Genomic DNA, 24,824 nt, shown 5'->3' on the forward strand with positions numbered 1-24,824 from the left:
GGTGTCAAGAAATGAGCTCCAGTTTGAACAATCTCTCCAGCCTCTCTTTTTCTTCTTTTAAAGTTACATGCAATGAAATACACCCATCATTAATAAACCACTGGGTGAGTTCCTACAAGTGCTATCCAAACCCCAATTAAGAAATATTTATATCTTTTATACACATTAATAATTGATCTGCTAGTATGTTTAATCGTGTGTTTGCCTTACCAACTTAATAAGCTCTAATTAGTGAAAAAGACAAGGACTGTAACTTTGGCTCTGAACCATGGGGAAAAAAAAAAAGAAAAGGAGTACCTACTGTGCATTCGGTGGTAAGCCATTTTTGCATATTGTACAGTCAGCTGCTCATTTAGAGGCAGTGCCATTAGCAAAATAAAGTGTATTTCTTTCACTTATTACAGCTCGAAATAAAACATGTTTAGGACTTATCCAGCAGACCCACTATGTCAAGGAGTAAGTCTTCAAGCTTGTTCTGCCACCTCAAAAGTGTTGACATTTGGCTGGAACTATAGCACAGCATAGGGGGCATTTGCCTTGCATGTAGCCAAACCAAGTTCAATCCTGGCATCCCATATGGTCTCCTGAGCACCACCAGAAGCAATTACTGAGTGTATCACAGGGTGTGGCCCCAAAACAAATAGAAAATAAACTAAAAATAAAAGTGCTTTTTTTAAAAAAAAAATTTTTGTAAGTGTTGCCATCTTCCCACAGTGTTATGTGACTCACCATCACAGTGTTCCATCCAGCTGTAAAAGGGAAAAAGATGAGACAAGCTCTTGGAAATTATACTTACTTGCCAACCACCAGAACAGAGTTATTTGACCACAGCAGCCAAAAATTGGAAATGCTGTAATTGAAGAAAATGTATTGAAGAAGAAATAACATATGCTTTATATGTGGTCTTATTTAATCATCACAGTAATCCTACAAAAATATATGTGATAAGAAAACAAATACTCAAAAAAGCTAATAGAAAATTGCACACCTTGATCTGAAATTCAAAGCCTCTCTTTTTTTCATTCCAGCTAGTAAAGAATTAGGAGAGAGTGCTGGAGCAATAGTACAGCGGGTAAAGCATTTGCCTTGCATGTGGCTGACCCGGGTTCGATTCCCAGCATCCCATATGGTCCCCCAAGCACCACCAGGAGTAATTCCTGAGTGTAAAACCAGAAGTAACTCCTAGGCATCATCGGTTGTGACCCAAAAAGAAAAAAAAAGGATTAGGAAAGAATATATAAATGTTATTGAATAAATAGAATTAGTAGTTTTTACAATATTAGCTCACATTATCATTTCATATATCACAATATCATTTTACTCCTATGATAGCCTGTATGACGACTACTGCTTATCACCATCTTGAAATGAGATGCCACTTATCTGCTTTTAATGAAGGTCACTGTCCTCCTGTTGTTCATCAGTTTGCTTGAGCAGGCCCAGTAACGTCTCCATTGTGACAATTGTTACTGTGTTTTGGCATATCGAATACGTCACGGGTAGCTTGCCAGGCTTTGCTGTGAGGGCAAGGTACTGTTGGTAGCTTGCTGGACTCTCCGAGAGGGGTGGAGGAATGGAACTCGGGTAGGCCATGTTGGCTGCTTGTAAGGCAAGCGCCCTACCCGCTGTGCTATCACTCCAGCCCTTAATGAAGGTATAGTTTGTAATAGTATAAAACAAAATACTTTTAAATCTAAAGATTTATGAAGGAAAATCACCATACTTGGTAAGCAAAAGCTTCTAATCTATAAAGTTAAAGGCAATGATGTCATTTAATCCCTTCATTTTGAAAGCAAGGAAAACTGACATCCAGAAACAATTCTGGACTTAACCTTTATTTCAGATCTACCCCTTCTTCTGTTAAACTATTATGAGAAAAGCATTGGACTAATCATTAAGTTTCTGACATACGGTATTTAAGAATTATCTCAGGTTTGCAGAGTTGTATAAATCGGGAAAATCAAACTGAATAAAACATAATATGTGACTAAACTTGGTCTGTTTTAATGAGGAGTAGACATTATTTAACACTAAATATATCTTTATAGTTATCAAAACCATGTTTTAGAGGAGCTAGAGAGATACTACGGTGGTTTAGTTGTACTTGCCTTGCCTGCACCCAATGTGGTTTTGTTCTAGGCACCACATATTGTTCCCTGAGCCCTGCCAAGAAGGTTGATTCTTGAGCAAATAGTCAGGAGTAAGCCCTGCTCACTGCCATATGTAGCCAGAAAAATAAGTCAAACAAAAAAATGTGTTGGAGTAACTGCTATTTGTTAATGAAATAAAAGGATTAAGATATCTGCCCATACTTCAGAACCCAGTTCATATGCCATATCCTTTCAAATCTTTCAAGCCTCATAAAGAGATGTGACCCCTATTTTTTTAATTATATAAAGCCGTTGTATATTTTATCCTATTTTTGTTGTGCTATTGCACAGGCTTTGCTCATAATTGATACTTGGTAAATATTTTATTTCACTAAATATAGTATTATGGAACCCTGGGAAGTTACTTTTGCTGTTGGTTTTAAGGAAACATTCTTCAACTAAGAATTTAAAAGATTTAGTCTTAGGTAACTATAGAAAAATTATTTAAGCCCTCGTAGCCTAGTCACAGATGGATATATAAATAATAAATGAAAAATTGGTGGGAAAAAAATCTTTGTAAAAGAAACATAATTCTATAGTGGTACTACCTCTGAAATTTTTTTGCTCCACCCTTACCCTACAATGCCTTACTCATAGTAAGCAAGTTGAGGTGGTTTTTTTTTCTATTTGAGTTAATATTAATGAATGTTAATAGATATCAAAAGTTAGTCCGTTGACAAAATCATTTTAGCTGGGAATGTTAACCAAGGGAAGGTAAAATTCTCTCTTGACCAGACTGCATCTCCTCCCTTGGATAGTTTTATTACTGAGTCAAGGGGCTACTAAAAGAAAAAGCAACTTCTACCTACCAATACTCTTTGGGACTTCCTTCTTTGTGGGTAACACAGTTTACAAATACTGGATCCCAGAGTTGGGACAGAAATTTGCTGCTCTCTGTTTTTCTTTAGGCAGGACTATTTGGAGGAGGGTGGGGCATGAAAACCCACAGAGGGACAGAGATGGGGTTGCGGCTTCAGATAACTACTTTCTGGAGGATTGCTGTGGGACAGCAGGGGTAACCTTGCATTCTATTATCTTGGCTACCTTCTTGGGCATTGGTGGCTTTATCTTTTCCCTGCATAATAGAAGCAAACCAGCTTTTCTAAAAATACATGTAAAAGAGTGAATCTATGACTAGAAGCGTGTTTCCAAGGTGGTGATTCCTCTAGCTTGTATATCCTCGGTTTGAGCTATGAGTCGCCATTACATGTGGATTTGAGCATGTTTGCTATAAATATATTTCCCTGGAGCCTGGCAAGTTTTGCAGAAGGCGTACCAAAATGTAATTGAAATGTGGCTGCCTCTTAAATTGTGAAATTAATTTTACACTTAACAAATGCTCAAAAAAAAAATAGAGGAACAAGTGGCTTTAAAGTTCAGGGTGTTAATATTTGAAATCTGTCCAATTTAATTAGCTTGGTGTCCCAGAGACAGTTTCCTTTTTTTCTGGTCAGTGTCACTGATATAACACCCAATTTTCTTCTTGGTTGTGATAGGAATTAAGTGCATCGTTTATTAAGTTATATTGACCTTAATCATATCTTGCCAGCATTCATTCTTATTATTTCAGGAAATGGGATGCATCCATGTGGCATTTACTCAGTAACTCCTTTTAGTGACATTTGTGTGATCTAATTCAAGGACCTGAAGTGAAGGCTCCACATGATTTACTTGCATATGATGCGGCTATTTTTAGCACACATTTACATTTTTAAAAACAAGAATGCACCTTCTTGATGGAACAGACATGCATTTTTTAGACTGATAGACTTAAGGACTTTAGCACAAAGGAATTAGAAATTCAAGTTCATATTTCCCTTTTTTATATTGGAGAGGAAGCAGCTTGGTCCCAAAAAGATTTAGTGGTCCTGAATTAACGTCAAGGGGGTGATAGAACTAAGCTGATTTCCCAGATTCTTTATTGTCCCAGATTGTACACTGTAGGTATGTTTAGTACATTATAGGTACATGTATGTTTTATATGACAGCTTGTCATGAAACAGTTATTTAAACTGTACAGAATTTACACAGCACAGGATTCCAAGAGTCAGCCCCACTGAGTGTGGTCCAAATACAAGTAAATATATATCTAATCTTGTATATTTTTTATGTCTTAAACCTATGAATATCTTGTCTAAAATATGAAAGTAATAGTTGGTATTAACATTAATTACTTGTTTCTTTAGTGTGCATGGCTTTCAGGAATCATTGCAATGTATTAATTATCCTAATAGCATTTCATCTTTTCCATCTTTGAGGGTAGTAGTAAAAAAATATGACACTGTCATTCCTTTCATAAAACCTTTAAAAAAATTTTAAGCCTGGAAAATGAGTTAGTAAATTTTATGTCAAAAATGAAAGGTTTAATGGGATTGAAATATTACCTAGATATTTAAAATATTTAAATAAATAAAATATTTAAATATTTAAAATATTTAAAAATATTACCTAGATATTTAAAAGAATAGGGCTGGAGCGATAGCACAGTGGTAGGGCGTTTGCCTTGCACGCAGCCAACATGGCTGACCCGAGTTCGATTCCTCCGCCCCTCTCGGAGAGCCCGGCAAGCTACCAAGAGTATCTCGCCCGCACAGCAGAGTCTGGCAAGCTCCCCATGACGTATTCGATATGCCAGACACAGTAACAACAATGGAGACATTACTGGGCCCGCTCGAGCAAATCGATGATCAACGGGAGGGCCTTTACCTTTACCTTTTATTTAAAAGAATATTGGATGGTCTGCTGATTTTCAACATTGTGCAAAAGCCATTTAGTGCAGAAGTAATACTGCTCTTTCTAACAGATGATGTGGAACAACTGATAAATGTGGTGAAATAAAGAATCTGGACTCATTGTCACCTCATACTACATATTAATGCAGTATAAATCACATAACCAAATGATTAATTTTTTTTGTTTATTTTGGAGGCCACACCCAGCTATGCTAAGGACTAACCCCTAGCTGTGTGCTCAGAGATCACTACTGGCATGGCTGGGGTTTTGCTGTGTTCAAGGCAAATGCCCTGAACTAGCTCTCCAGCCCCTGGTTAAATTCTTAAATGGAGACATTGATGACAACCTACTTAACTTTGGATTGGCACTGATTTTTTCCAAAAGTGCAAAGAACAGAAGAAAAATAACTTGAATTATATCAAAATTAAAAAAACTTATGTATGTCAGAGAACATTGTAAAGGAAATAAATGATAAAAGACATTGCAAATTGTATATCTGTTTAAAGTCTAGTTTTCTATAATTAAAGATAATAAACAATATAAAGAAACTCATTAAAAAGAAGAAGAATTTAAGTAAGTAGACAACCATGCGAACAAGCTGGGTTCCGCAAAGGATTCAGCACCATCGACCATATCCACACGATAACCAAGCTCATTGAGGTTTCTCGGGAGTTCAAGATGCCTCTCTGTCTAATGTCCATTGATTTAAAGAAGGCCTTTGATTCTGTTGAGACGAAAGCAGTCATTGAAGCCCTAGCCAATCAGGGCATTCAAGCGCAATACATCAAGATTCTCCATGAGCTGTATTAGGGATTCACTACCAGGATCTCACCATTCTACAAAGAAGTGATCATCCATGTCAAGAGAGGGGTTCGGCAGGGTGATACCATTTCACCAAAACTCTTCGGTGCCACCCTCGAGAACATCATGCGACGACTGGAATGGGAAGGAATGGGAGTGAAGATAGACGGTCGGCAACTACACCACCTCTGCTTTGCTGGTGACATTGTTTTAATAACACCAAACATTAGCCAAGCGGCACAAATGCTGGCCGACTTCAACCGTGAGTATGGAAAGGTCGGACCTTTCATACCTACAGCTGAATCTTACGAAGACAATGTTTATGAGAAACAGCCTTGTTCCTGACACCCCTTTCGCTCTCAACGGAACCACCATCTCCGAATGCAATAGCTTTGTGTACCTGGGTCGAGAAGTCAACATGACAAATGACCTGGCACCCGAGCTGCGCAGGAGGAAGAGAGCAGCTTGGTACGCCTTCAAGAGCATCGAAGAAATAGCTAAGAGGACAAAGAACCTCTGGGTCCGGGCACATCTCTTTGATTCCACTGTTCTTCCTGCATCAACATATGCCTCAGAGACCTGGGCCCTACGCAAACAGGATGAGAACGCTATTCAGGTCTCCCAAAGAGGAATTGAAAGAGCTATGCTTGGAATATCACGTTTTACTCAAATGAGAGAAAGAATCTGGAGTTCCGACCTCCGTCGATGATCAAGAATCAGGGACGCTGTCTCGTTTGCCAAGGTGTCAAGAATCAGATGGGCTGGTCATGTAATGAGATTTAAAGGCGACCGTTGGACTAGAGCCGTTATCGACTGGATTCCACGGGATGTCAAAAGGCCGTGTGGCCGCCCACCTACCAGATAGTCAGACTTCTTCATCAGGATCTTGAATGATCGGTTTGAGGCTCTTCGTGTTCCTAGAGCGAACAGATGCCATTGGGCTACACTAGCACGCAACAGGGACAAATGGACTGGCGCCCGCTCTAGCAAATCGACGATTAACGGGAAGTCAAGTGATCAAGATGTTTCTTCAAAGAAGATATATAACAGAGCAATAAGTACTGGAAGGAAGTTCACAGTGATTAGTCATTAGGAATATACAGCTCAAAAGTAGTGAGATGCTACTTCACACCTATTAGAATAGCTAATTTTTTTTTAAATTAAAGTATTATGGGTCTACAGGACTATGTGTTTTGAGGGTATAGTTCTACATCTTTCTAGATGTGTGTTACCACCCCATACCCTCCACTAAGGGCTAGAGCGATAGCACAGTGGGTAGGCATTTGCCTTGCAAGTGTCCAACATTGCCGACCCGAGTTCGATTCCTCCGCCCCTCTTGGAGAGCCTGGCAAGCTACCAAGAGTATCTTGTCCACACGGTAAAGCCTGGCAAGCTACCCGTGACATATTCAATATGCCAAACACTAACAATTGTCACAATGGAGACGTTACTGGGTCTGCTCAAGCAAATCAATGAACAACAGGACAGTTAAGTGACAGTGACCCTGCACTAAAATTCCATTGTCCTTCCTCAACATTCCTAGAATCTCTCACCTTTGTTTGAGCCCCCTCACTTCTTCCTCTTGAGTGCTCTGGTTCTGCAGTCAGATTCTAAAACTGGTTTTGTTTGACATTCTCTGTTCCCTTGGATTCTTTACATACCACTTATGAATGAATTCATCTTGTATTTGTCTTTCCTCTTTTCTTCACTTTGCATACCCTTTCCAGTTACATTCTCATTTTGCAGATGGCAATTTCAGATTAGTGTTTTTCTAGTCTTCAAATAGGATAGGAGTAAAATTACTAGATCATCTATTAGACCTATTTTCAGGGGTGTTTTTGTTTGTTTTGTTTGATTGGCTTTTTGGCTTTGGACTCATACCCGGCCATGCACAGGGGTTACTCCTGGCTTTGCACTAAGGAATTCCTCCTGGCGATGCTTGGGGGGACCATATGGAATGCTGGGAATCGAACCTGGGTCCATCACGTGCAAGGCAAATGCCCTACCCACTGTACTATCGCTCCAACCCGAGAGCTATTTTCAATATTTTGGTAACACAGTACACGGTCCTCCCTTTGTTCATTGATTTTCTTGAGCAGGCCCAGTAACATTGTAAGACTTGTTACTGTGTTTGGCATATGAATAAGTCACGGGTAGCTTGCCAGGCTTTGCCCTGTGGGCGAGATACTCTCGGTAGCTTGCTGGGCTCTCCGAGAGGGGCGGAGGAATTGAACTCGGGTTGGCCATGTTGGCTGCATGCAAGGCAAACGCCCTACCCACTGCGCTATTGCTCCAGCCCAATATTTTGGTAAATCTACATGTTGTTTTTATAGAGAAAAGACTAATTTATCTTCCTTCCAGAGTGTACAAGGGTTTCCTTTTTTCCATACCCTTACCAATACTTGCTTCAGGCTTTCTTACTGCATGCCATTCTTACAGGTCTAGGGAGATAGCTCATTGTAGTTTTGGTATGTATTTTCAGGAAATAAAAAGAAAAGTAATAATGAGCATTTTTTTCAGATGTCTGTTAACTATTTATGTCTTTATGGAAGTGTTCTTCCACATTTTCAGTAGGTTGTTTTTGTTGTTGACTTTTGTGAGTGAGTTATTTATAGGTCTTGAATATTAGCTCCTTGTTGACTGTCATGGTCACGGTCACGGTCCTCCCGTTGTTCATCGATTTGCTCGAGCGGGCCCAGTAACGTCTCCATCATGAGACTTGTTGTTACTGTGTTTGGCATATCGAATACGTCACGGGTAGCTTGCCAGACTCTGCCGTGCAGGCAAAATACTCTCGGTAGCTTGCCAGGCTCTCTGAGAGGGGCGGAGGAATCGAACTTGGGTCGGCCATGTTGGCCGCTTGTAAGTCAAACGCCCTATAGCAGTGATATACAAATATATTTCTTTCCTTTCAGTAGAATGTCTTCTTCTTTGTGTGTGTGTGTGTGTATAGGGGTGGGAGAGGAACAGGAGGGATGCCACAAGTTGACACAAATTGGTACTCAAAGACTACTTTTAGCTCAGTGCTCAGGTATTACTCCTTGCGGTATTAGGGAAAGAACCCTGGCCTCCTGCATGCAAATCATGTACTCCAGTTTGTTGGGCTGTTCTCTGGCCCCAAGAAGTCTTCATTTTAAATAGTTTCTTTTACTGTGCAGAATCTTTTTAGTTTCATCTAATCCCTTTTGTGAATAAAACAAAAACACTGAATATATTGGGACTGGAGAGAGAGTGCCGTGGAAAGCAACTTGCCTTGCGAACATCGGAGTTCAGTCCCACCACATATGGTCTTCTGAGCCCTGCCAGGAGTAAGCCTTGAGCACAGCAGGGTGTGGCCTTAAAACAAAGAAACAAAACATTTTAAAACCACTGATTTACTTTGAACTTCATTGTGTTAATTTTCTTAATTAAAATTGCCCCCAAAAGAGCACTGTGTATCTAAGATCAAATGAAAGATATTATGTAAGATTAATGACTAGATTATCATGTTTTAGTCATAAAGAAGTGAAATAATTTGGTACATTGTAAAATCCTTCTGTGACTTATGTCTGCGAACATTGTTCTGTGCCTTTTAGAGAATTAAGAGAAAGGTTCTGTGGTATGATTTTACAGCTGGACAGGAAGAATCAGAATCATTAGATGACCCTGGACTCAGAGCCAAGGAATGTGGTTAGAGATGTTATGCAAATTGAGATGATAAACCAAATTATCTCCACTGAATAAATCACCTGTAGTTTGGAAACAGCAGGGAGGTTGGAACACTAATAAGAGAGGGGGTTAGGACTTTTTTAATGTACGATCCAACAGCAGCTCTCCCTAGATTTTGTGCTAAAATAAGAGCATTTTCACACATTTTAATTGCTCTGTGATAACAACAGTGTGAACTCTAGCCACAAACATTTATTATCTGTTTAATTTTGCTCTAATTTCTGTGTAGCAAGAATTCTCCTTGTAAGTGGGAGTAGCTGTCCGTTTGGTTTAAAAAAAAAATCTCTTCCCACATTGCTAATCCTGTTGTGCATATCTATAATAAAGTATAAATGACAAAATGGCCTTTTTAGATGTCTCCATTTTTAGATTGTATTTACAGATTACTTTTTTCAAAATATCTTTTTATGAACTGGAACCCCGCTTGCTCTTTGCATTATTGAAAAGTTATGGGGATGTATTTTTTTTTAATTGCAGAAGCCAAAATTTCACTTTTTGAGCAAAATTTCAGATAAGCCTTCTATGCCTTCATAAATCATTATATTCAAAGCAAACTGTATAAAAATTTACCTTAAGTTTTTTTACGTGAAATTTATAAAACTGTTAAACTAAATTATTTTATTTTCCAGACCTGTACCTTACTCCATCCTTTATAGTGATGCTACAGAACAGAAAGGAATGGATAAAAACATTGGTCAGCAGCTCAATAAAGCTTATGAAGCCTATCGACAGGCATGTATGGATAGAGATTCTGCAATAAGAGAACTACAGCAAAAGGTACGTGGCTTCGATTTTGAAGGCTCTTCTTTACTCTGATAAGTGGAATTTGAGAGTCCTTTGCTGTTGAAAGAAATTGCCTTGGAGAACTTTAATTACTGAAACTGATATAATAGATGAGATTTGAGATCTTTGTCTTTTTTAAAAAACATTGTGACATATGAAGAATCACTGGAGTTGTTTTAAGATTATTATGTTGAGAAAAAGCTAAAGAATGTTATCTTCCATACAAAATTACATCCTGATTAGTCAGGAACATAGCTCCAAGAGCCAGCCCATGCTTTGCATGCAGAAGGCTTGATTCCTGACACTACTTGGTCCTCCAGCATCAACCATCACCTGGAATGACCTGAGAATTGTGGCCCCAAAACAAAGTAACAACAAATCACCTCCTGAAAGTATAGTACCACTGTTTCAGCTAGTTTGGATATTTTTTTCTAATTGAATCATATGAGATACACATTTACAAAGTTGTTCATGATTGTATTTCATTCATACAATTTTCCAACATCCATCCCTTCACCAGTATACATTTCCCACCACCAATGTCCCCAGTTTCCCTCCGCCCACCCCCACTCCCCCCCGCACACACACACACCTGTCTCTATGACAGGCTCTCTCTCCATATTGGCATCTTCTCTATCCTAACTGCCTTTCACTCCAGACACTCTTTGGCAAGAGTCCAGCTGCTGACCTTTGCTTTCCCTAGTCTTGGATATTAGTCTTATACTACTTTTTTTTTTATTATAGCCCACAAATGAATGCAGTCATTCTGTATCTGTCCCTTTTCTTCTGACTCATTTTGCTCAGTATGATACTCACCATGTCCATCCACTTATAAGCAGGTTTCATGACTTTATTTTTCCTAACAGCTGCATAGTATTTCGTTGTATAGATGTACCTTATTTTCTTTATCCAGCTATCTATTCTCTGGCACTCAAGTTGTTTCCAGATTCTAGCTATTGGAATAGTGCTGCAATGAACATAGAAGTGCAGATGACATTTCTTTAGCTAGTTTTATTTTTTAGTTTTTTACATTGTTATTTGAAGGTAGATATACAAATTTTCAAATCCTCGAACTAAATTTGTTTTTAATTTATAATAGTTTTTATTAATAAATAATGACTAAGTAAAAAGCTATCTCAGTGAAATTTTTAATAATAGAAGTTTTAGGCTTTTAAAAATTACCTCTGTACACATACAGTTTCTATTTAGAACTTTCAGAAGAAATTGAAGAAACATATTTAGGCAAAAATTCCTTAGTCTAGTGGTTTTCATACACATATCAATATTAGTCCACGGTGTGAGGTTTTTGTTTGTTTGGGGGCAGCTGCACCTGGCTCTGTGTTCAGAGACCATATTTGGTACAGAGATTTGAACCATTGCTGCATCCACAGGCACATTCAAAATAGGTGCCTATCTCTCCACTGTTTCTCTTGCCCCTATCATGAGGTTTTTTGTTTTGTTTATTTGTACTCATCTGCACCAAATGAGAAAAATTATATAATTAACTTTTCAAAATAGTAATTAATTCAGTGTAAAATTGTATGTTTTATTCTGATATTTTGTTTCCATATTATCATAGGAAAGAGCATAAACTTATTAATATACACTTTGAAATGAAGAATTACTTATTTAGTATCATTATTTAGTACTCTTTGCCACCATACATTTTTGATTCTCTAGAATGACTCACTAGGCCTTGTGTATAGTTGAATTCACAGCTAATATCTATTATAGTGACACAATCGGTAAGAGAAATTGAAAAAGAAATCAGGTATCATTTAGGAGAACCCATGTTTAGGTTTTCTATACGGACTTCCTCCTACAAAGGTTCACACATAATGTAGTTACCCTCCAGCTTCAGAAATTTTGTAATTTATATTCAGTGTTTCTGTACTGGAAATTGCATTTGGGACACACGAGTTCAGGGTTTTAATTAGGGGCTGGTTACCACTCAGAGGTATTCTCTCTCAGTGTAAATCTAGACTCTCAAAAGGAATGTAGGTGTACACTATAAATTTCATGGCTCAGTCTTTATCAAGCTGGCACATCACTCACAATTTTTATTATGTAGGAAATGTTTTCAAATGTTAACTTCCCATTTACTAATCAAGGATCAACCTTTCAAATATACCTTAAGGTGATCTTATAACTCCGAAAAAAAACAAAAATCAAGGGAGTCTAGAAAAAGAAGCTGAAAAAATAGATTAGGATCATGATGATTTTGGCTTATTTTATATTGTATTTTTATTTAATCAAAATTACAGAAAAGTATTAGCTGCTCTGTTTAACATAGTATTGGGATCAATTATGCATGAATAATTAAAAACAAAATTAGAAGTAAAGATATCTATGTTAACAGATGATATGATTTTATTTATAGAAAGCCCTAAATATTCTACCAGAAGAGATTTTAGAACTCAATAATTTCAACAGAGTTGTAGGATACAAAATAATAGGCAAAAATCAGTTGCATGTTTATATATCAATATTAAACAGTCTGAAAAGGAAATTGAGAAAGTTTCATTTATTGTAGTATCAAAATGATTAATATACTTAGGGATAAACTTAAGCAAGTAGGTCTTATAAGCTGGAAAATAGAAAACATTGATGAAAGAAGTTACCAGTACATGGAGAAAATTTCATGGTCATGGATCCACTCTTACCTGTCATTATACACAAAATTTAAATTAGATCAAAAGTACAAGAGCTAATATTATAGATTCTTAGAAGAAATCTAGTTTTGTTTTGTTTTTTTGTTTGGGGGTGGCACCCAGAGGTGCTCAGGTTTACTCCTGGCTCCACACTCAAGAATTGTTCTGGCGGTGATTGGAGGACAATATGTGATGCTCGCAATTGAATCCTTGTCAACTGCATACAAGGCAAATGACCTATCTGCTATCCCTTTAACCCCATCTTAGAAGAAATCTTACGGGGATTCATAACAGTGAGTTCAGAAGTGATGTCTCGAATATGACACCAGTACGTCATTCAAGCATCAGAAAAATTAGATTAAATTGGATTTCATAAAATTAGAAGGGATTTTTTTTTCAATCAAGGGACACTATTAACAAAGTGAAAAAGGTAACCCAAGATGAAGAAAATGTTTGCAAATCACATATCTGATTTGAGATTTATTCTCAGACTATTTAAAGCACTCCTATAACTTAACAACAACAAAACCAAACAACCTATTTTTAAAAATAGGCAAAAAGCATTTGGTTAGGTTGAGAAAAAGGAGTGTGTGTGTGTGTGTGTGTGTGTAAGTATAAAAGTAAGAAAAAGTAAATATAGGGACAGAACTTGAATAAGCATTTTTCCAAACTCACACTAATGAGCAATAAGCACATGTAAAGTGGTCAGCATTGTCAGTTACTAGAAAAATGGAAATCAAGGAACAGAGAGATAACTCACTGGGCTGAGGATATGCTTCACGTGCAGGAGACTAAAATACAATTCCTGGCACTGCATAGTCCTTCAAACACCACTAAAAGCAACCCTAGAACACAGAACACAGAACCAGGAACAGCCCTCAAGCTCTAGTTGTGGCCCCAGAACAAACCAAAAAAACCAACAATACAAGTTAAAATCGCCTTACACGCGGCCAACATGGCCGACCCGAGTTCGATTCCTCCGCCCCTCTCGGAGAACCCGGCAAGCTACCGAGAGTATTCGATATGCCAGACACAGTAACAACAAAGTCTCCAATGGAGACGTTACTGGGCCCGCTCGAGCAAATCGACGATCAACGGGAGGGCCTTTACCTTACCTTACCTTACAAGTTAAAATACAAGTTAAAACCACAGATACCACTTCACATTCATTGGTGACTATTACATGTTTTTGTACAACAGTACGGTTGTAACTTAGTGCTGCAGAATTATAGATTGTCTTGCATGCTGTCCATCCATTTGATCATCAGCTCCACAGGTCATTCCCTAATCACTTCCAGGGGTCATTCCTGAGCACAGTCAGGACTAGTTTCTGTGCACCATCATGTATAGCCCCCATTTTTTTTTTATTTTTAAAAAAAATTTTTTACACATAAAGTGGCAGATTTTATGTGTGTATGTGTGTCTTTGTGTGTGTACACTCATATATATATATATGCTTATATATATTTTTTTAACACAATTTTTTAAATTCTGTTACCAGAAAAAAAATCTGAACATTTGTTGGGATCAGAGAGGCAGCTCATTGGAGTGGAGTACATGCTTTCCAGCCTGCATTCAAACCCTGGCACCACATTTAGTTGTCTGAACACTGCTAGAAGTGAAACCTGAACAGAGAACCACAAATGGCCCTTAAGCACCCTGGGTGTGACACGAAAACAAGCAAAAAAGTGAATGGCTACCACCTAGATTCTCTTTATTACTATTCATCTCTCATTTGCTTCTATAAACTCACCAAACCAGTTCTAAAGGGATTTCTTCTAATTTACTGCAATTTAATATATAGAAGCTCTTTTTTGAGAACTTTGTATTGAATGCTTAGATTTATTTAAGAACATGATGTCAAGCAAAGCCATCCAAGCATAGCTGTTAGTAAAGGAGATAAATATATTAGTGAGTAACTTTTTAAAGTTTTTTGGCCAAAACTCAAAGCTGCACATGCTTTGGGAGGGAAATGCAAATAATTCATTGTATACATAATATAAAGTGATGATACTCTCTCCCTCACTCTCTAGAAGTAACCTCTTGTTATTGCTTTGATATTTATCCTTCCAGTATATGTGAGACTTTTTTCGGGGCAGGAGGGAATGGGAGGGACCACACCTGGTATGCTCAGGGCTTACTCCTGGCTGCAGTAAGGAATTACACCTGGCAGTGCTTGAGGGACCATACAGGATGTCTGGGATCAAATCTGGGTCGACTTAGTACCTTCATGCAAGGTAAACACCTTACCTGCTGTACTATCGTTTTGGTCCTTAATTTTTTTCAAAATAGAAATAAACTAATCTAAAAAAGACTTAAAAAATATAAATGTCTTCATCTTCATCATTATCACTAAGATTTATTGGGACTTATGTTTGTTCAACTGCTTTACAGTTATCAAATTTGAATTATACAAATTTGTGCAGAAATATTTTCATTTTTGAAATGAAGAAAAGGAAATGGAGAGGTAAAATAACTTTCCCACAGCCACAACAGCTACTAAGCAAAGCTAGTAGAACTAAAATTTGAAATAGACTTGATCACAAATTTCATGTTATAATTTCTTTGCCTAAAGTGATCAGTAGACTTTCTAGTCCATATATAAAGTTACCTCATTCTGTTTAATAATTAACCATGTGTCTTGCACTGTCTCTTCCTCAGTGATATTCTTCACCATTCGAGATACTTATTTCATTTTTCTGATTCCGTCTTCGGCCCCACTTCCCCAGTAGCTTTATTCTCTACTTCAATGCCACTAAATATTAAGTGACTTTTAAGGACTTCTTTTATTCTATATATCCTTGAATGATCTATTCGATCCTTTGGCTTCAGATACCTGTGACAGTGTCTCTCTATCCCCAAGCACTATCTCATTGCCACTTGGAAGTCACATTAATCTGAAAGTGCAAACCTATGTATCCACTATATTTTCTAACCTATAATCATTTCAGGGGAATAATTAATTTTGAAAACTGCTGTGTGCAGAATTCCCATCTTTCATTTTTCCTAAAGTATCTCACTTAAATTTCAGAGAATTAACCCTTAACTAGTATTCTTCTGTCGATCAAGTACATTTATTTTCCCTGGCCTCTAGGCTGTGTTTTTCACTTTTAATTTTATGACATATTTTCCATTGGTTACATTTGGGCACTTTTGCCATGATACCATTAAATTGCTTAACTTAGAACCTCTGGTCTTTAATAGCATCACTATTTTTATCTTTTCCTACTGAAATTTTTTTGTGGGGGAGGTAACAATGGCTTAAGTTACGGGGCCACAGCCAGTGGTGCTCAGGGGCAACTTCTTTGTGTTTGGAGGTACCAAGAATTGAAACCAGGCCCTCATAAATAAAGCATATGCTCAGCCCTTCGGGCTATTTCTCCAGCCCTTGCTTTTACTCTAGAGCATATTAAAATGTCAGATCAAAATGATACTGAACCAATTGCATTTTCTACCCTCCTTCAGCCCTTAAATTTTTATTACTTCATAATACATAAGGAGAGTTACCTTATATTTTACGTGTCCGATACTTTACATATAAATCAACCTAGCTCTACATGTAGACAGCCCCCCATTTCTTTCTTTTTGTTTTTCCTCCCTACCTCTCCCACTGTTGATGTCATTGACCTGGGATCACAAAAGTTTATGTGATAACTGCAATGTTTGCTGGGAATCACACTCCTTCCTTTGGTTGCAGTCTTTGCACACATGCTTGCCGAGTGTAGTACTCTTTAGTTGTAGTTCTGAGGTGCTGGGGATGACAGATCGCAGAGCTGCCAGACAAAAACAGCAGAGTTGTCAGAACCACACTTATACATACAAGTGGCACTAGGGGTCAAACTTGTCTCATGCTTTAAGATGGTACTTTAGCCAATGTGTCTCTTTCTGACCCCATGTTAGCCCCACTTTTAAATAAACTGAAACACATAATCACACTTATAAACACTTAACTTCCTGTTAGTCTTCAATTTGCTTGAGCGGGTGCCAGTAACGTCTCCATTTGTCCCTGTCACGTGCTAGTGTAGCCCAATGGCATCTGTTCGCTCTGGGAACCTGAAGAGCCTCAAACCGATCGTTCATGATCTTCACGAAGAAGTCTGACCATCTGGTAGGTGGGCGGCCACGCGGTCTTTTGACATCCCGTGGAATCCAGTCAGTAACAGCTCTAGTCCAGCGGTCGTCTTTAAATCTCATTACGTGACCAGCCCATCTGATTTTTGACACCTTGGCAAATGAGACAGCGTTCCTGATTCTTGATCGTCGACGGAGGTCGTAACTCCGGATTTTTTCTCTCATTTGAGTGCAACGTGATATTCCAACCATAGCTCTTTCTATTCTTCTTTGGGAGACCTGAATAGCGTTCTCATCCTGTTTGCGTAGGGCCCAGGTCTCTGAGGCATATGTTAATGCAGGAAGAACAGTGGAATCAAAGAGATGTGCCCAGAGCCGGAGGTTCTTCGTCCTCTTAGCTATTTCTTCAACGTTCTTGAAGGCGTTCCAAGCCGCTCTCTTCCTCCTGCGCAGCTCGGGTGCCAGGTCATTTGTCATGTTGACTTCTCGACCTAGGTACACATAGCTGTTGCATTCGGAGATGGACGTTCCGTTGAGAGCGAATGGGGAGTCAGGAACAAGGCTGTTTCTCATAAACATTGTCTTCGTAAGATTCAGCTGTAGTCCTACCTTTCCACACTCACAGTCAAAGTCGGCCAGCATTTATGCCGCTTGGCTGATATTTGGTGTTATTAAAACAATGTCATCAGCAAAGCGGAGGTGGTGTAATTGCCGACCATCTATCTTCACTCCCATTCCTTCCCATTCCAGTCATCGCATGATGTTCTCGAGGGTGGCACTGAAGAGTTTCGGTGAAATGATATCACCCTGCCAAACCCCTCTCTTGACATGGATGATCACTTTCTTGTAGAATGGTGAGATCCTGGTAGTGAATCCGCAATACAGCTCACGGAGGATCTTGATGTATTGGGCTTGAATGCCCTGATTGGCTAAGGGCTTCAATGACTGCTTCCGTCTCAACAGAATCAAAGAAACACATAATATCATTTCATTTTTCCACATAAGTGGCAAAGTCTTATTAAAACTAGGTTTATCTGACTACAGAATCCAGATTGATTATACTAACCTAGGGTTTTTTTTATTTATTTAATAGACAATTTTTTTTTATTCAATGGAGATGACACATTGATTTCTCAACCAATTTATGAGTTTTTAGATTACAGTGAACCAGAAAAAAGACTACAAACAGGGTACTGAGTATTTATTTGATAAGTTTCCTTACCTGTGTTTTATGGCAGTCAGCTCTTTAGTTAATGAGTGTATACTCACCATGCTATAATTATAGACTCCATGTTGATACCTTGCTAATAATTATAGGAAAGGAACTAGCATGAGTAGAGATAAGTAGGGATCAGATATATCACTGATGTTATCACCATCAGTCCTTCAATCCTTCAAGTAAATATTTTATTTTAAAGACAGAGAAATCAAGGATCAAAGAGGCTAAGTTAATTTATCAGGACCAGAATGTAACATTATAAAATAAAAGTAGTTTGTCATAGTTTATCAGTTGAAGTGCTGAGAAAGTAGTTGCAGCATTTTCACTTAATAGTAGATAAAGGGGTTAATAGTCTGATCTGTCAAATTACAGATCTCCCTGAAAAGTGTTGGTATCTAAGGAATGATGGAGGGGCAGCATTTAATTGTTGAGAACATAACAGATTCTGTTTTATAAACTAGGATCTCTAAGTTGCTAATTCTACATAACCTCATATTTTTAACTTAAAATTCATGTTAATATTTACCAACATGTTAAGATGAGACAGTTAATTAGATTGAGTCAAAAGTGCTATGAATTAGGATAATTAATGTTTAATGATCTTCCTTCATGAATTGTGGGGCTCCCTTTTAATAGCATTTGTGGATGTCAAGCAGATCCTTTAGAAAACTTTCATCTACTTTGTTAACCTTGAAATAGTTTGAAAGATTTTGAAATGAGACCTTTATTTAGTCCATTTAGTGTTTATTAACTTCCTATTCTTTTATATTTAGTGGAAACCTAGTATTTTTCAGAGTCCCGAAATTAGTTTTTAAGAACAAAAAAAGTAGTATTTGACCTATGTAGAAGATTATAGGTGACTTAAGAACATTTGAGCTGAGCCCCCCCACCCCCATCTAGGATATAAGTGCTTTGGAAAATATAAGAAATGAGTTTTCATTTTCAGCAATAAGGAAAAATCAATTTATAGAATTCTATTTTAATATTTATGAAACACATGAAAGCTTGAGCAGCTGTATGTCCAAAATTACAGAAAATATGCTGCCTTAATTTTGAAGATGGTTTGCCTCCATAAAGGGACAGTTCATAGGGTTAGCTTTTTGCTTTCTTATAGTTAAGAGTCTGTGTGGACAATCATTTTTAATAAATATAGGATGTGTATTATATTTTATTTGACTACCACTGTTTTAAGTCTCGCTTTGAGTGCAAGTAAAGAAAGCACTTTATAGCACAGGTATCTAAGTACCTGTTTACCTCTTTAGATGCTGGTAGACCACTTGTTTTGCTAGTCTTTGGAATTGGAAGGAGTGTCAAATACACAGAAGTCAGAGTCATTTTGGCCAGATGGTGTTTGATACAGATGGATGGTTAGTTGTCATGCAGATCTCCTAGTTGGTAACTTGTTGCTGCCATCTGACTCAAAGAATCATTCACACACACTGGCTGTCAAAAGCATCTTCTCTTCTGTCTGTTTTAGCTGTCATGTCTGTGCTCTGTACAGAAGTGTTGACAAGACATTGCTGTTGTACATTTTCAATGTGGTTGTTAGTGATGTTAGTGATTTTTCTGTTTTGTGAGGTCTTTGATACTGCTGGAATGTACTTGCTTTGTAATTACATTGTTTCCTTTTTAATACTGTGAAAGTGTAACAATAATTTGATCTTTTAAAAGGACATTTTAGATAGTTTATTCAGATGTGTTCAGTGAACAAAATTATGTAATTGTAGCACTGTAGCACTGTCCTCCCATTGTTCAGTTGTTCATCGATTTGCTCCAGCAGGTACCAATAACATTTCCATTGTGAGACTTGTTGTTACTATTTTTTGGCATATCGAATATGCCATGGGGAGCTTGCCAAGCTCTGCCATGTGGGTGGGATACTCTCGGTAGCTTGCCAGGCTCTTGGAGAAGGATGGAGGAATCGAACCCAGGTCAGCCACGTGCAAGGCAAACACCCTACCTGCTGTGCTATCGTTCCAGCCCCCAAAAAAAAATCAAAATTATGTAATAAAAAGAAAAAACATATCTTCCAATTTTAGTAAATAAACTGAATTCTATGATTATTTCTCGTTTGATAAAATATATTCTTCTCTAACAAAAGCAACCGATGCTGGTGCAGATGTGGCGAGAAAGGAAAACTCCTTCACTGTTGGTGGGAATGTCGACTGGTTCAGCCCTTTTGGAAAACAGTATGACAATTCTCAAAAAATTAGAAATTGAGCTCCCATTTGACCCAGCAATACCACTCCTGGGAATATATCCCAGAGAGACAAAAATGTATAGTCGAAGTGACATCTGCACTTGTTTGTTCATTGCAGCACTCTTTACAATAGCCAGAATCTGGAAAAAACCTGATTGCCCAAGAACGGATGACTAGTTAAAGAAACTTTGGTACATCTACACAATGGAGTACTATGTAGCTGCTAGAAAAGATGAAGTCATGAAATTTTCTTACAAGTGGTACTACATGGAAAGTATCATGCTAAGCAAAATGAGTCAGAAAGAGAGGGATAGACATAAAAAGATCGCATTCATCTGGGGGACATAAAGTAACAAAATAGGAGATTAATACCCAAGAATAGCCGAGATCAGTACTGGGAGGATTACTCCATGGCTTAGAGGCCAGCCGGGCATTCTAGGGGAAAGGGCAGCTCAGATAGAGAAGGGAGCACCAAATAAAGGGTGTTTGGAGGATCCTCCCAGGATGGGAGATGAATGTTGATAGTGGACTATGGATTGAACACAATTGTCACTCAATGCCTCTTTTGCAGACCACAACACCCAATAGGATTGAGAGAACAAAAGGGAATTCCCTGCCACAGAGGCAGGGTGAGATGGGGGTGATGGGGGTGGGAGGGATACTGGGATCCATGGTGGTGGAAAATGGGCACTGGTGGAGGGATGGGTATCTGATCATTGTGTAATTGAAACCCAAGCACAAAAATTTGTAAGTCTACAACTGTACCTCATAGTGTTTCACTAATAAAAATATATATATATATTCTTCTGAACTCTCTCCCCCTTTCTCCCTGTCCCTGTTCCTCTTCCTGTCCTTGTCCCTGTCCCTCTCTCCCCCCCTCTCTCCCTCCCCTCCCCTTCCCACTCCCCTTACCCCTCTCCCTCTCCCTTGTGGTCAAAATGTATATGCTGTTAGACCAGAGAAATAGTACAACAGGTAGAGCACTTGCCTGTGTGCAGCCAATTTAGGTTTGATCCCCAGCACCACATATGGTTCTCCAAGCACCACCAAGAATGATCCCTGACTACAGAGGCAGGAGTAAACCTGAGCATTGGATGTGATCCCATACCCAAAAATAAAATGTGTACACTATTTTTAAAACATGTGTTTTCTAAGATCCGTACCTTTCACCACCACCAAAAAATAAGCTTCCCTTTCTATGGTTTGTTTTGGATTGTTTTCTCTGATGCCAGGGTCTCAGTGAGCTACATACCAGCCCCAAAGTTTCCCTTTCTAAAAGGTTCTTCTGTCACTGTAATTCATAAACATTTTCTTGAATTTTATTTCCTTTTATTTTATTTCTCCTACTGACCCATGGCTCCATTACCGTTTATTCATTTCCTCAGAACTTCTGAGGAATAAATCTATTTCTCTGATATTTCTCTGACAAAGTAATTAGTTGAATTATTCAGCTAAGATTTTCAGATCTTCTTAGTAATATGCCAAGTACTCTGTTCTAGAGATATCAAGAGAAAGTATTCTCTGCCCTAAGAGGTCATCATAGACATAAAGAAATTCAGAGAAATTGACAATTAGATTATAGAATACTATAATTGCTATACTGTAACTATGTAGAAGAATAGTCAGAGAAGGTGTTCCATTCCTATTCTATTTCCCCTGCTATATTTCCAGAGTGTCGGTCTTTCATATATTGCAGGATTTGCTTAATATTAAGAAGCTTATAAAGTCCTTGGGGCTGGAGAGATAGCACAACGGGTAGGGTGTTTGCCTTGCACGCGGCCGACCCGGGTTCGACTCCCAGCATCCCATATGGTTCCATGAACACCACCAGGAGTAACTCCTGAGTGCACAGCCAGGAGTAACACCTGTGCATCACCAGGTGTGACCCAAGAAGCAAAAAAAAAAAAAAAAAAAAAAAAGCTTATAAAGTCTTTGAGCTCTTAAACCATTTTATTAAGTAACTTGAAACAGTTTCTGATCTCATTTTTTTCAACTAATATTTTAAGCATTATTCGTTTACTAAAATATATGCATATGGGATAACGTATGGTTTTAGAGGCTAGATAAAACTACCATACTGAACCTTTTTTAGTATATTCCAAAAGAAAACATAGGTCATTTGTTTTTTCATTACGATGTGGGGAAAAAACTGTAGTTAAAGGAGAATAGAGTTGTATAGTGCGCATATTTGGGGATTTTTTTTTATCTTTTTGTAATAGTTGCTCAGTGGCTGGATAGTAGAAGGTATATTATGCTATCAGAGATATAGAGAAATATTTATTAAGAACTTTGAGTTCTTTTGAAAAGTTTTAAAAAACACGGAGAAGTAGGTAAAGAAGATTCTAAACATCAATAATTGTTCTTTCCTCATTTTTGGTGGTTCTTCTGGCTCAGGTAAATTTTAGGTACTACAGAATTTGCTATAGACATTTGAATCCTCCTTTTTGGTCAACCTGTCTAAACTTTCAGGGATCTTGGTTATAAGTTTCTGTAGAAATAACAAGTATTTTCCTGGGAACCATGGCCCTAGACTAGACTGGTATCTAAAATTCAGTTCTATTAATAGAACATATGATCCTGACATTCTCACAAGATTAATTCTTTGATTCATCGTAATAAAACTTAGAGTTTTTGAAATTTGAATTCTTTTCTTTTTTCAGTAAGCATGCCCTAAATTCCTTTACTTGTAAGTTACTTTGAAGAGTTTTATGGGATTGCTAACTTGTATGATGGTCTTCAGGCAGCATACAACGACAGCACTTGGGTTACTTATCAGCTCTGTCAGTTTTTTGTGTTTGAAGTGTATTAACAAAATTTCACCCTTTCTTAGGAAGATATGGTATTTTGTTTTAATATCTTAAGCTAATTTATTTTCAGAATTTATGAACAGCTGTGTAATTATGAAGAACTTTAGGTTTAGTGATCACCAAAAATAATAAAACTTCACTAATTTTGAACCTCAATTAAGAATGAATTCAAAAGCTGTAGAGATAGCTCAGGAAGGCTGAGCACATATATGCTTTGCATGCAGGAAGCCAGAATTCTATCCCTTGGTTCTACAGGCTGTTTCCACCACCCGAAAAAAATAAGTAATTCAAAATCAAATATTTAGTATCTGCTAAAGGACATCCCAGGATCAGAATACCCCAGTTCATATTTAAGGGAAATTTACAATTACAAATTTGTCTTGCTGTTGATTAAAGACTGATAATTCTCTTTTTAGGTAATAGCATTTTAGAGATCTATACTGATTTGGTCACTGTAATACAATAGTTTTAAATTTTATTGAAGGTATACAATATCTGTATTCTCTAAGCCAACTTATTTCTTCTTTTATTGCTTGATTGCCATAAACTAGTTAATTAACAAAGTGAAAGGATTAAAACTTGAAGGGAGTGGCCCAAGTGATCGTACACTATACCAGCTATCTATCCCCTGTATTCCATAAGGTCCTGAGCACTGCCAGAAATAATTCCTGAGTGCAGAGCTGGAAGTTATCCTGGAGCATCAGCTGAGTATGGCCCAACAGTAGGTGGAGGTGGGGACAGGGAGGAATTATAGTACTTGAGATATCCTTTCAAGACTATCCACAGTATTTTTCCTCTTCTTAAAACTTAATTTTGGGGGCTGATGCGATAGTATAGCAGGTAGGGCATTTGACTTGCATACAGCCAACCCGAATTCAATTCCTAGCAACCTGTATAGTCCCCTGAGTACCGCCAGGAGTAATTCCTGAGTGCAAAGCCCAAAGTAACCCCTGCGCATTGCCAGGTGTGACCCAAAAAGCAAAAAAAAGACAACTTAATCTTAACATTCCACAAAGGTATCTTAGAATTAAGTCACATGCCTTTCATGCTTCCAAGCTTGGTTTGGTCCTTGGCACCATATGATTCCCCCAAGCACCTTAGGGAATATGCCATCCTACCCAGCACTGCCAAGTGGTACCCCACATGCCCCTCCAAAAAAGACACAATCTTATTTAAAGTTTCTAATCATCCTAATTTTATAAATTTTACTTATTTGATTTTCAGTTTTAGTTACAAAAACATTTTTGTAATGTAAAATTTTTTTAAGTATTTTTAAGAGAAATATTAACTTTTCAATATATTGGGTGTTTTTATAGGATAGTACAGCGGTAGGATGTTTGCCTTGCACGCAGTCAACTTAGCTGACCTGAGTTTGATTCCTCTGCCCCTCTTGGAGAGCCCGGCAAGCTACCGAGAGTATCTTTGCCCGCACGGCAAAACCTGGCAAGCTACCCGTGACATATTCAATATGCCAAACACAGTAACAAGTCTCACACCAGAGACGTTACTGGGCTTGCTCGAGCAAATCGATGAACAACAGGAGGACAGTGCAGTGCTAATTTTTAACATATTATCAATTTTATCATTTATGTATTACTTTTTTAATCATTAAAAATTAAATTCTAAGTTAAGATCTTTATCCTAACCAAATAAAATTATTAACTGTAATTTCTTTCATTATGTATGTGTATGTATAAATAT

General features: G+C 37.8%; 1 protein-coding gene across 4 annotated transcripts in view; it reads left to right on the forward strand.

Moving 5' to 3' along the window:
• TANK (TRAF family member associated NFKB activator) overlaps positions 1-24,824 on the forward strand; it is a 100,489-nt gene that overhangs the window by 38,492 nt on the left and 37,173 nt on the right. For 3 of the 4 annotated variants that reach the window (XM_056110219.1, XM_056110217.1, XM_056110218.1), the window contains exon 3: positions 10,022-10,169. In XM_056110219.1, coding sequence (XP_055966194.1) covers positions 10,071-10,169 — 99 coding nt within the window. In that variant the 5' untranslated portion in view covers positions 10,022-10,070. Of the gene's footprint in view, positions 1-5; positions 105-10,021; positions 10,170-24,824 lie in introns of those variants that run through there. The other variant, XM_056110221.1, reaches the window with a different exon arrangement.

This window comes from Sorex fumeus, unplaced genomic scaffold (genome assembly GCF_029834395.1).
Source record: "Sorex fumeus unplaced genomic scaffold, SorFum_2.1 ptg000009l, whole genome shotgun sequence".
Taxonomy (NCBI): domain Eukaryota; kingdom Metazoa; phylum Chordata; class Mammalia; order Eulipotyphla; family Soricidae; genus Sorex; species Sorex fumeus.